At 40.5% G+C, this 14,067-nt stretch overlaps 1 protein-coding gene across 3 annotated transcripts in view; it reads right to left on the bottom strand.

Annotated features, from left to right (window-relative positions):
- The window catches only part of DISP1 (dispatched RND transporter family member 1), a 63,562-nt gene that overhangs the window by 25,821 nt on the left and 23,674 nt on the right, over nucleotides 1-14,067 (bottom strand). For all 3 annotated transcript variants that reach the window (XM_075267097.1, XM_075267096.1, XM_075267098.1), the window contains one exon: nucleotides 6,656-7,173. In XM_075267097.1, coding sequence (XP_075123198.1) covers nucleotides 6,656-7,143 — 488 coding nt within the window. In that variant the 5' untranslated portion in view covers nucleotides 7,144-7,173. The remainder of the gene's footprint in view (nucleotides 1-6,655; nucleotides 7,174-14,067) is intronic.

Raw genomic sequence — 14,067 nt, 5'->3', positions numbered from 1 at the left:
ATAACTACTATAATACTACCTCCTATGTACAAGAATATAACTACTATAATACTGCCTCCTATGTACAAGAATATAACTACTATAATACTGCCCCTATGTACAAGAATATAACTACTATATTACTTCTCCTATGTACAAGAATATAACTACTATAATACTGCTCCTATGTACAAGAATATAACTACTATAATACTGCTCCTATGTACAAGAATATAACTACTATAATACTGCTCATATGTACAAGAATATAACTACTATAATACTACTCCTATGTACAAGAATATAACTACTATAATACTACTCCTATGTACAAGAATATAACTACTATAATACTACTCCTATGTACAAGAATATAACTACTATAATACTACTCCTATGTACAAGAATATAACTACTATAATACTGCTCCTATGTACAAGAATATAACTACTATAATACTGCTCCTATGTACAAGAATATAACTACTATAATATTGTTCCTATGTACAAGAATATAACTACTATAATACTGCTCCTATGTACAAGACTATAACTACTATAATACTACTCCTATGTACAAGAATATAACTACTATAATACTACTCCTATGTACAAGAATATAACTACTATAATACTACTCCTATGTACAAGAATATAACTACTATAATACTGCTCCTATGTACAAGAATATAACTACTATAATACTGCTCCTATGTACAAGACTATAACTACTATAATACTGCTCCTATATATAACTACTATAATACTACTCCTATGAGAATATATGAGGAGTCTGACTATACATAATAATATTATACTAAAATTCGCTCATTGTTTCTTGTATTTCCACAATAATAAATGACAAGTAGCCTCTGAGGAAACTGCTAAAGTGCAGGAGATTACGGAAGCTGACATTTGCGTCTTGTCACTTTTCAGACCCAGACGTCATCGGCTGTAAGTCCGCACAGGAATGTTCCTCTTCTAGAACACTTTGATTTTGTCGGGAGAGCTGCCGACTGCTCTGCGAGTCAAATAAAAGCTTTTGAAGGAACAATAAAAAAGCTTTTTAACATGCCTCCGTGAGTCACTTTTTGAAAAGACGCCAAAAATCAGAACAGAGGGCAGCGCCGCAACGGAGGAATCACACATAATTTACCATAAAAAACCTCTCCTCTTTATCAGACTTATCCCCCCGTAATGAAATCCTACATTACAAGGTGCTCGCCGCTCCGCACATTTGGTTACAAACAGCTGCAAATTTCAAGTAGATATTCTCAAGAGAAAGTCTGGCACACGTCTTACTGAGGAATACCAGAGAGGGGGCCAAGATGTGCAAAGACTCTACACAGAACAAAAATACCAAAAATAAGACCTATAGGGTCAGATACAAAGAGCTGCAGAGGTAAGTCACTCCGTACAGACCAATATCTGCCAACTGGTCATCTTGAAGGCCCTGCAGATAGATAGGTTAGTGTCTCCATACCCAGCATATCACCCCAGCCCTGCAGATAGATAGGTTAGTGTCACCAGAACCAGTATATCACCCCAGTCCTGCAGATAGATAGGTTAGTGTCTCCATACCCAGCATATCACCCCAGCCCTGCAGATAGATAGGTTAGTGTCACCAGAACCAGTATATCACCCCAGTCCTGCAGATAGATAGGTTAGTGTCTCCATACCCAGCATATCACCCCAGCCCTGCAGATAGATAGGTTAGTGTCCCCAGAACCAGTATATCACCCCAGTCCTGCAGATAGATAGGTTAGTGTCACCAGAACCAGCATATCACCCCAGCCCTGCAGATAGATAGGTTAGTGTCTCCAGAACCAGCATATCACCCCAGCCCTGCAGATAGATAGGTTACTGTCTCCAGACCCAGCATATCACCCCAGCCCTGCAGATAGATAGGTTAGTGTCTCCAGAACCAGCATATCACCCCAGCCCTGCAGATAGATAGGTTACTGTCTCCAGACCCAGCATATCACCCCAGCCCTGCAGATAGATAGGTTAGTGTCTCCAGAACCAGTATATCACCCCAGCCCTGCAGATAGATAGGTTACTGTCTCCAGACCCAGCATATCACCCCAGCCCTGCAGATAGGTAGGTTAGTGTCACCAGAATCATACAATATTTTCTCTCTGAATTGTTGCCTCCATTGCCATTTTTGTCAACATGCAAATAAGCTCTTTGGAATAGTCTGGAGTAGACTCACTGAGGTCTATGGGAGAGTTTTCTAGACATGCTCTGTGCAGGGAGATGGAGGACATAAGCCATGACGTCATCTATTGTCAGTAGTGATGTAATAATGGCTTAGTGGCGTCATCTATAGAGGTGTTACCTTCTATTGTAATCCTGTCTGTGATGTAAATGAGTTAACTACTGCAAAGAAACCCCTGCAGAATTTGCAAGGACCTGGTTATAATTAGGTTTAGAGGTCAGAGGTAAAATTGCAGGAAATAGGACTTTTTAAATAAATAAAAATAAAATACAAAATAATAATTAAAAAAAATATTAAAAAAAATAGCCTGAAGGGTCAAAGTGAAAATAGTACTTTTTTGGTAAAATATAGTGATGTGGAAATGTTACAAAAATAAAAAATTTTAAAAATATATATTTTACATAAAAACACGGTTTAAAAAACATGTAATTTTCGCTGATACATTCCTTATAGGCAGTTGCATATTGTAAACCTGCTAACCCGTGCTGGGTTCTGGATTATCCGTTTTCTGAGCCTTGTGCAGACTTTGTTTGTTCCATAGCGTTACGTGAAGGCCTTTACAGGAATGATTTCAATGTAATGAGCCGACAATTACTGTAACGCTACATGAGCGCAGTCAATGGTATCTAATCTCTGCGAGGATAAACTACTTGACGTTGTAGCCGATTCCTCCTAATTACCGCCATACCGTCTGTTATTCCTCTGCCAATATAATTGCAGTACAAGGTCTGGACGACGACCAACAACGTGAATCTGCTGCAGCAGATGGAGAAACAGAGATCTTCTACCATATTAGGTGCCTGGTAATGTCGGAGGGCCATTATCCCGGGAGTCAGGTCATTCGCTACAGGCTCCGAGGGGATAAGTATCGCGTCTGTTTTCTCGTATTTCGAGCGAAATGACAATTCTGGAACATCTTGTCTTAAAGGGGTTCTCCGCTTACTAAGCTTTAAAGGAACGGGTCACTAAGAAAGCCTATTTTTTTTTTAAACCAAGTTTAAAAATTTTTTATTTTTCATCTTCAATGTCACTATAGTTTAAAAAGTACTAAGTCCTGAAATTTTAATGCTTACCACTAAGCCTATGAATAGACTGGCATTTGCCAATTCTGTAGATTTCGTTGCAGCAGTTACCTCATTTACATTACAGATAGGGTTACAATACAAGAGAACACCTCTATAGATAACACCACTACTGAAAATAAATGATGTTACAGCTTATCTCCTTCCCCTCCCTGCACAGAGCATGACTAGGAAACCCTCCCATTGACCTCAATATTTCGGCTACAAATTATTGCTGCCATGACTGCTTGAAGACCTCTGCCGAGTCGTCTTCCCAGGAGATCACCATCATTCCGGCAGAGGAGAAGCTCAGACAAGATGGCCGGCCCAATATCATAGACTTTAATGTGATAGCTCTGCAGTACCTAAAATCGCCACTGCACAACGTATGGCAATTGAGCGGCAAGGCTCCTGGCACGTGAACATTACTGGGAGCTATGGGGGCTTGGGTGTCAGACCCCCACAGATCTCATATTGATGACCTGTCCTATGGATCTGCCATCAAGAAAGAGATAATCCCTATAAGGGTGCATTCACACTGAGTAAACGCTAGCTTATTTTGTAGAGTAAAATTACACTTGTAAATTTTGCTATCCCATTGACTTCAATGATATTTTTTTACAAGTGTAAAAATACGCCTGTAAAAAATACGCCTGTAAAAAATACGCCTGTAAAATGTCATTGAAGTCAATGGGATAGCAAAATTTACAAGTGTAATTTTACTCTACAAAATAAGCTAGCGTTTACTCAGTGTGAATGCACCCTAAAACTGCTTTTCCTCTGTTGTTCCTCCTGGAAATTTATAAATAGTCAACTGGATGTTACCATTCCAGTTGTCAATTGGGCGTGTCTACTCATTCTGATGCCATCAGCTGAGATTGGGCAGGGTAAGACGGTGTAGCCACACACCCTTAGACGCGGGGAATGGTGACATTACGGCCAAATTATTCATACATTCCCAGTAGGAATAACAGAGGAACGACAATGTAGAATTGGGAGTTATTTTACTGGGAATCCAATTATTGACTACGGGGTGTCTTCAGATATTTAAAGTCCTGTCCGACCATTTAATCTTCTATCTGTTTTTTGGAAAGCTGGGTGATAACTAAATTGACGGTCTGGGAATGCCTCTTTTTATGCAAATATCTATAAGCCACACCCTTTTTGTGGACCATTCCTTTAAGAGAATGAGACTCCTGGCAGCAGGAAGCAGATTATGTATGGAGAAGATGGATAGAAACGTTACGGCAGCCATGTTGGTTGTCACTTAGTATTCACACAGAGGCAGCTAACTGAGAAATAGGTGAACCTGCCAGAAGAGGGCGACACTTTAGGGGGGTAAATACTGTCGATTTTAGATCCTAAAATCCAGGTTTCCTTCTCTTCTATATGGAAGCTCAAGAATAGACAAATTGATGGCGATCTCTTGGGAAGACGACTCAGCAGACGTCTCGCCCAGGCCAGGAGATATTTACCACACAAAGAATCTGTCAACATATTTTGTGTATTGTAACTGGAGACAAGTGGGACTGAACCTTTCTAATTTACACAAAACCCCATTACAAGTCACCATGGGAATTCCCATAGCAGAAGGAAAACATAAACCCCACAAAAGTCAAGCTAGGCCTCGCCCAAACAGGGTGGAATGAAAGTCTCCTCAAAGACCCGGGACGAGCCGAGCAGGATCAGATTATCTTAGGTTTTGTTCAGCGAGAATGGAGTGAAATCTGATTTTAACATGTAATTATCCTACAAAAAGTCTGGGCCGAGCGTCTGCCAAGGTGGGAGGAGGAGACCGAGGGGCCGGGGAGATCTTCTACTCTAGCAGAGATGTTCCTGAGCTTCAGAAGTTGATGATCTTAGCCGTAGGAGATGATCAATATTAGATCAATGGGGATCTGACTACTGGCACCTCCACCGATCAGCTCTGGAGCTACACAGTGGACAGAGCAGGAAGCAGATTGATCACCTGATCATCAATCTGCGTTTGCATTGAAGAACTCTCTTATGTTCAGACATTTTGTTAGGATAGGTCCAGACTGTGATCAGTCTCGATATCCTCTGTACATGTCCATCTTTTATACGGGGTAGAGTGGCTCTGGTTTCGGGCCTAGGGATGAGTTAATTGTTTTGTAACGAGCAGTGTTCATTAGGAATTTTCCAAAAATGGTGTCTGGTGTAAGTCCTCATCCTCAACAGCTGAGGACTGTGACTGGACCTCAGTGGTCACGTAGGCTGAGTCAATGTCAATCAAGAGGCCATCGGAGGCTCGAAGAAAATGGGGACCCACAAGACATGTCGCAACAGAGCCCAGGAGAGGTGAGTATGACCGTTTATTATGTTTACATATCTCCCAAGACTAGTAGGGGGTATTTGGCTTATTAACAAGGAGACATTGTGGGCCTCACTTATCAACAGTGTCTGTAAGACTGTATCTGTTGCTCATAACAGCCAATCCAAGAATGGGGATAGCCACGACCCCCGTGGGATAGGAGAGGTGCTGAGCACGTGTGACCACCAGTCCATAGGATCAAGAACCATTGCCGAGTACAGATCTCTATTGGTACATAAAAGTGGATATAACGATGGCCACACTATCGTCCTACTCACACAGGGAAGTCGGGACTCTCATTCCCATGATCGTTGGGGTGTCTCAGTAGCCAAATACTCATCTTTTAAGTACTTAGAAGGAAAGTCCCTTTAAGAAATACTGGCCAATAGTTTGTTCGCAATCTCCAAGAGAACAGCATCATGAAAATTTTGGAGTAAAGTCACGCCTCTTATGGGGGTGGCCACGTCTCCTTCCTTGTTACACGGGCCATAAATGCCCTCTTTTAGGACATGATAAAGAAGTGCCCATATCACCTACAAAAGTGACTGCTGCCCCGGCAGGGCATGAGTTTTGCCTGCTTCTCTGGGAGTCTCAAAAGTCACCCTTATTTTCAGGAGCCATCCAGAGCGCTGGGAGAGTTGGCAAGGGTCCAGTATAACAGGTGGCGATCATTCATACAATCGCCCCGATCACTGGTCAGTGTGACGGTGCCAAGCGACACTTGTTGGCCCACGTGAAAGGTAACACGAATCTCCTACTTACTCAGATACATAACTCTATAGTTTTCCCTCTCCTACTCTCTACAAGAGGGGGCGACAATGAGCACAGTGAAAAGCTCCTCCCATCCATGCGCCATGCTAAAACACTATTTTACCCTATACAATTGTTTAGGAACATCAATATCTTACAATTTTATCACTATCTAACCTGGAAATGATAACTGTGCAGTTGATGTGAATATCACCCATAAATGGAAATGCCCTTTAAATAACGTGACCCGCCATAGACAAACATCCAGCATTGGATGACTGATCATAAAGAATAGAAGATGGAACAATCCACTGACCTGATATTGACTAAGTGAGGTGGCACTTGTTGGTGCTGAAAATGGTCGCGCCATTGGTGGAGGCAGAAGGACGTGGGTGGCTGCACGCAGCAGACGGGATGGTAGACGGGTGGATGGTTCGGACAGACAGAGTTTGGAGAGAATTCCGAGTGCGGCGGCGAACACCCAGAATTCAGTGCACAAGGCGAGGTCCCTCCATTGTGGGGAGCACAGTCTTGCCGGCTGGTCAGTGGAGGATGATAGGAGCAGTGGTGGCAGCACTGGGGGACAATTGTTGGTCTCTGGTGTTCTAGAAACATAGGGCAGGGCTTGGCTGCACCATTGTGGGAAATGCATCCATTAGGGCTCACTTTAAGTCTCGGTTCCTCTGTGGTCGGAGGGGTTTGGTCTCCGTCGCTGGATGTGGTTTGTCCTGTACAATACGTTTTGGATGGGAGGCTACCATTGCTGAGTGTCGCACAATCGCTGTTCCTGCTGTTCACCGCCATCACGTCAATGCCTTACAATCATGGAAAAGTCTAAGGAGAGAAAGACAACATAAGCCATAAGTACAGGTGAGCATTAAAGTTACTTTCAATATGCACAAGTCACAAAAAAAAAAATTACAAAAAAATACCAAGCAATTTAGCATAATATGGGCTGGGGTGTATTGGAGTCTAGAAATTGTAGCTTTAAAAAGGATCTTTCACCAACTCAAGCTCAATAGTCACCTCTCCGCTGATTCCGATGCAATTGTAATTTTTCCGCCAGCCCCCGCCGTTCCTGAGCAATCAGTGCTGTTAGTAGACTCCCTAATGTCAAGCGGGTGAAATCAGACAGGAATAGACAAGATGACTAATCCATATTATCAAGAAGAGGCAGACAATGTCAGTTTTGCCTACTCCTGCCTGACACCACCCTCTTGACATTAGGGAGTCTAGTTAGTATGTCAGGCACCAAAACTAACAGCACTGATTGCTCAGGAACGATGGGGACTAGAGAAAAATCCAACTGCGCAAGGATCAATGCAGGGGTAGCCATTAAATGACATAAAAGAGCTGGAGATGGTGAAGGGTGAAGTCAGGCCTTTCACCACCTACTTGACACTAGGGAGTCTAGTTAGCATATCAGCCACCAAAACTAACTACAGTATACTGATTACTCAGGAACGGTGGGGGCTAGAGAAAAAAAGACTCCAAATGTGGAGGAGTCAGTGGAGGGGGCTATTTGAGAATGAAGAGAGCTGAAGTTTAATCTATCAGAGCCCCTCAGAATGTCTATATACTCTGCTACCCTCAATGCATTTTGAATACTGCTTTGGCAATGACTGGAGCCTAAGATCTGATACAGCTCACTACAGGGATTACACACTATTGGCCACCCATCGGTTTTCTGAATGTACCACCCCCCAGCAATATTGACTGAGCCGCCATTGAGCCTAAACATTATAGAGGCAACAATCCCTTCGTTCTGCTAACTATGGGGTGCAGGATTTCAAGGACTGAACACCCCATCCATATGAATATTCTAGGACAATCCCTTAAAACACCTCCTCGACTATATAGGGCAGTCACAAAATGCAAAACACTGAAACAAACTCAAAGCATAAAAATCATAAACAATAACTTTATTCTGCCAAATTTTGTATGTAAGCGCAGACAAGACATGACCCCGATGCAATGTAATACACAGTGTGGGTTTCTGGGGAATGCCAAGTATTTTGATGTTAAGGGCAAATGGAAAAACATAGAACATATCCCACATTCCAAAAAATGCCAGCTTGATGGATGCAAGACTGTCTCCCACTAAGCCCGCACCAAACACCTGGCACCACCTGTTATCCTGCAAACTTTCACAAGACACAAAGAGACTACAAGGAAAACTACTTTCCCATCATTCGAAGGTGAAAAAAACTGATCACAAACAAAGACAGGATATCCAATTCATAGATTCTGCTAAAATTAAAAAAAAAAAAAATTAAAAAAAAAGTTTGTCCTTGGGCACTAAAGTCGGCCCTAACACATTAAAAGTTGTGTGTCACCATAATCGAGTCCTCCAGGCAGAAGGTTTGGTCCAGGTGACCCTAACCTATGTTTTCCCCTTGTAAATTGCTCTCTCTGTTGCAGAGGGTTACTGTTTTTGTGATTATGCAAATGAGCTCTTTGGAGCAACAAGGGCGTGGCCAGTGCTCCAAAGAGATTCAACTCAACTGCATATTGACAAAAATGGTGATATCTTGGCAATGGAGGCAGCGATTCCCAAGGGGAAAAACACTGCTGTATTTATGTATATGAAGACCACCATACAGAAGAACCAGCCATGTTGGATGTGAGAGATAAGCGGCAACACAAGTTACTGGCAGCTGCTTATCTTCCTCTCTCAATTATATAAACAGACGTGCTCAGCCAATCCAATGTTTATGGAGGAGTCAGCAGAGATAGCTGCCAGCCACGTACGGCTGACAACTATGTAATATGTATGTCCAGCTTGAACATATTGAACAGTCATTTGGACATTATTTTTTCCAGTCATTACAGGAGGAGAAGCTCTAAGTGGACACCTCCCCGGGTTAATGAAGTCCCTGTAGGCGTTAAGATTCAGACATGACAAGTCTTCCAGACGTGTGTGGGCGACTGGGTTTCCTTCAAAGCTGGATAATCTGTAATAATTCACAAGCCAGGCGGACAAATCTAGAAGCCAGTGGGAAATCTTAAATCAGACAAGAGCTGCACTTCTGTAGGATTCCTGGTTAGGATTATACACAGTACAATGTATATTCAACTGTTAGCCCTTGAGAAGATGGAAAATCTTAAAGTTACCTTAATCCACGGGACACACACCCCTAACTGGAGTAGTACTCGCTAAAAGTAAAAGGAACCTGTCACATTGTATATAATGTCCTATATACAGGCAGCATGTTATAGAGCAGGAGGAGCTGAACAGATTGATATATAGCATTATGGGAAAAAATTCAGCAGAACTCATGCTTTAAACATTTAAAGAATTAGGAGTCCAGTAGGCGGTCCTACAACTATCTCTGTACACCCACTGGACTCTTCAGACAGAATAGGGAATAAAATGAATAAAACACAAGTTATACTGAATATTTTCCTACAAACCTATATATCAATCTGCTCAGCTCTTCCAGCTCTATAACATGCTGCTTACAGATGTAACATATGGCAGGTTCCCTTTAAACGGGAATGTCACCAGAATCCAATATATCATTCCAGCCCTGAGGGTAAATAGTTTAGGTCAATTGTCTCAAACCACGTTTTCCACTTGTGAGTTGCTCCTCTGTGGCTGAGATGTTGCTCCTTTTTCGACAATATGTATATGAGCGTGAGAGCAGTAGCCACGCCCTCGTTGCTCCAAATAGCTCAATTCCATATTGACAAAAACAGCGATGTCTCGGCAATGGAGGCAGCCATTCACAAGGGGAAAACACTGTTTGATTCATGTGACCCTAACCTATCTACCTGTGGGGCTGGGTATATACTAGGGTAATAACCGTGCCAGGAATATTTATAGAGGATCATTCTAATCTGCATTTGGTAAACCGGCGATGAAAGAACACCCCAAAAAGCTGCAGATTGTAACACAGGGGGCTGATGTTTTTGCTCCTGATAGCTCATGAATGTAACATGGTGATAATGAATGCGGGGAAGTGTTAAGTTGTTCTTCTGGACGCGAGGTGTTTGTCGGGGGACGGCGTGTTTGTTCTGCGCACAAGACTTGAAGACATTCCTGTCTCAGAAATGAATGGGGTTTCTGTAAGGAAATGTACGAGTGATCTCTGGGTACACGTCTGGCCTCTCTCAAATCTCCGCGCAGCCATAGGCCGGAGCAGACGTATATAAAAGTTACCTTAAACCTTACATCTCGGCCTGGCACCGCGCCAGCGCGTCTAGTGCTAGAAAATGATTTAATTTCCTTCACTGGCAGCCAGAAGAAAAAGCCAAAACCTATGACGGGGAGTTTTCCGCAGAAAACGAAGGATTTGGCAGCGAGTCCCCGGCTCACAGGAGTAAACCACCTGAAATATATCACGTAAGGACAAAAACGTTAACCGTTTCATATTCAGCTTGGAGCACGTCCGACAACGCACCTACAAGGTGTGCGCGGGGGTAACCTGAAGGAGAATCAGTACGGAAGGAGATAGAGGCCATCCTATAATGGCCACAGAACGGAGGGACATGTGTGTGTGTCAAGAAATATTGGGGGGGGGGGGTGTACTTCGGCTGGCGTAGATGGGAATAGTTGTGGTGCATCTTTGGTATACAGGCCTTTCTTTTGCACCTAAGATGCGCCACTTTCCTCTGTATGGCCACTGAGTCTTAATTCAGCACACTTAGTGTCAGTGGGGAACTTCAACAAGACCGGTGTACAGAACACCAGTCTGAATAAATTATTTCCACTATGTATATGGCAGGGATAAGACAAATCTGGCAACAGGTCAGGCCAGTGATTTAGAGCATGTCCACTATATAAAACCAGTACATTAACCCATAAAGAGTGGCTAGATGCCTAGATGGATAGATATAAAGATATATATATATGAGACAGATAGATAGATAGATAGATAGATATGAGATGGATAGATATCTATAATAGACAGATGTGAGAGAGGTAGGTAGGAGATAGATAGAAAGATAGATATGAGATAGATACGAGATAGACAGATAGATAGATAGATAGATAGATAGATAGATAGATAGATAGATAGGATAGATAGGAGATAGATAGATAGATAGATAGATAGATAATTAGGATACGAGATAGATAGGATAGGAAATAGATATCTCTCTCATATCTATCTAACTCTATGATAGATAGATAGATAGATAGATAGATAGATAGATAGAAAGAATAGATAATAGAGGACTCCCTTTTACCAACAAATAACTTACTAACAGGGTGTACTCTACTGTGTTCTAAACTGTGCAACCCCTTTACCACTTTATTTTGGCTCATGTTTTTGCAGGTTTTCTACGTTCTCCATAGAAGATTTATAGAATTCTTCAGATAATCCACAATAATGGACAATCTGACATCTACTGAGGCTGGATGACCGTAATTTTACTGGATATAGAAATCTGTATCTAAACTACCATCCTATCTCCCATTAGGTGGGAAACCATGAAGGTAATGAGCAGTGAAACGGAAAGAGAGAAGAGTCTATGACATGCTAGAAAAACAAATGAAACGGATCATTTACTGCCAGCAAAAGCTCAAGTGACTCAGCATGAGAGAGAAATCTGAAGATATATCCCAGGCAAAACCACAGAGTATACCAGTAACATCTATTCACACACAGAAGTTGTTCTTCATCTGGGCTCAGTGTGTATTAATATAGAAACAATAACAAGTAGATCAATTATTAATGAATTATTAAGTATTAATATCCTGCAATAGACAGAAATGTACAACTAGAAGATCACTTAGTGTATCTATGGATCTACATCTATCTATCTATCTATCTATCTATCTAATCAACCTATTAATCTATCTCATATCTATCTCTATGTCATATCTATCCCTCTATCTTATATTTACATATCACCCTATTCATATAACTCATATCTATCTATCTCATATCCATCCATCTCAATATCTATCTCCTATCTATATATCTATCTCCTATCTATCTATCTCCTATCTATCTATCTATCTATCTATCTATCTATCTCATATCCATCCATCCATGTCATATCTACATATCAACCTATTAACATATCTCGTATACCTAAATTATTATTCAACCGTTAAAAAGAAACCATTTTCGAATTTCAAAGAATATGTAAACTTTTCTGATTCAAAGTCAAAAAGTTAAGCAAAAATAATAATTTCTGAAAACTGTCCCCATCATACCAGTAAGTGTCAATCTGTATTTTGCATTATGGTGTTAACATGAGTGAAGGAAGGGGTAAGTTTTTACAAGAGGTTACACACACCTTATATACTGTAGCCAATGTTAACAAGCAAAAACACAGAAAATTCTGATCAAGTGGTCAATAATTTATAAAATGATTTAGAAAGATAAATAGATAGGAGAATACATTATTATTATAGATATTTATTTTAAGAGTTTAAAGGATAGAAGGATGGATGGAGATGGATAGATAGATGGATAGATAGGAGATAGATAGATAGGAGATAGATAGATAGGAGATAGATAGATAGATAGATAGATAGGAGATAGATAGATAGGAGATAGATAGATAGATAGATAGATAGGAGATAGATAGATAGATAGATAGGAGATAGATAGATAGGAGATAGATAGATAGGAGATAGATAGATAGGAGATAGATAGATAGGAGATAGATAGATAGGAGATAGATAGATAGATAGATAGATAGATAGATAGATAGGAGATAGATAGATAGATAGATAGATAGATAGATAGATAGGAGATAGATAGATAGGAGATAGATAGGAGATAGATAGATAGGAGATAGATAGATAGGAGATAGATAGATAGGAGATAGATAGGAGATAGATAGATAGGAGATAGATAGATAGGAGATAGATAGATAGGAGATAGATAGATAGGAGATAGATAGATAGGAGATAGATAGATAGATAGATAGGAGATAGATAGATAGATAGATAGGAGATAGATAGATAGGAGATAGATAGATAGGAGATAGATAGATAGGAGATAGATAGATAGGAGATAGATAGATAGGAGATAGATAGATAGGAGATAGATAGATAGATAGATAGGAGATAGATAGATAGATAGATAGATAGGAGATAGATAGATAGGAGATAGATAGATAGGAGATAGATAGATAGGAGATAGATAGATAGGAGATAGATAGATAGATAGATAGATAGGAGATAGATAGATAGGAGATAGATAGATAGGAGATAGATAGATAGGAGATAGATAGATAGATAGATAGATAGGAGATAGATAGATAGGAGATAGATAGATAGGAGATAGATAGATAGGAGATAGATAGATAGGAGATAGATGGATAGGAGATAGGAGATAGATAGATAGATAGATAGATAGATAGATAGGAGATAGATAGATAGATAGGAGATAGATAGATAGATAGATAGATAGATAGATAGATATGGATAGATAGATAGATCCCTTCAATCCAAAAATTCTGCAAATTTGGTAATGTGGGACATCACTGACTTCCAGTGTACTGTGTAATTTCACAAATTACACAGTATACTGAATACTAAAATCACTGAAAATCCAATTAGGAAAAGAAAAAATATTACAAAAAAGAAAAGGATAGATAGATAGATAGATAGATAGATAGATAGATAGATAGATAATACAGAACAACAAATAAACAGATATAACATATCAATATACTTAATGTGTAAGATCACAAAAAAACAGAAAAGGAAAAGATAAGAAGAACTCTCCGTCTTATTCTCCTCCCGTCTCCCCCTGCCATGTAGTG

The sequence above is a fragment of the Leptodactylus fuscus genome, chromosome 3 (assembly GCF_031893055.1).
Source record: "Leptodactylus fuscus isolate aLepFus1 chromosome 3, aLepFus1.hap2, whole genome shotgun sequence".
NCBI classification, from domain to species: Eukaryota; Metazoa; Chordata; class Amphibia; order Anura; family Leptodactylidae; genus Leptodactylus; species Leptodactylus fuscus.
Note: the sequence above shows the minus strand (reverse complement) of the source record. Positions and strands in the feature narration are given on the sequence as shown.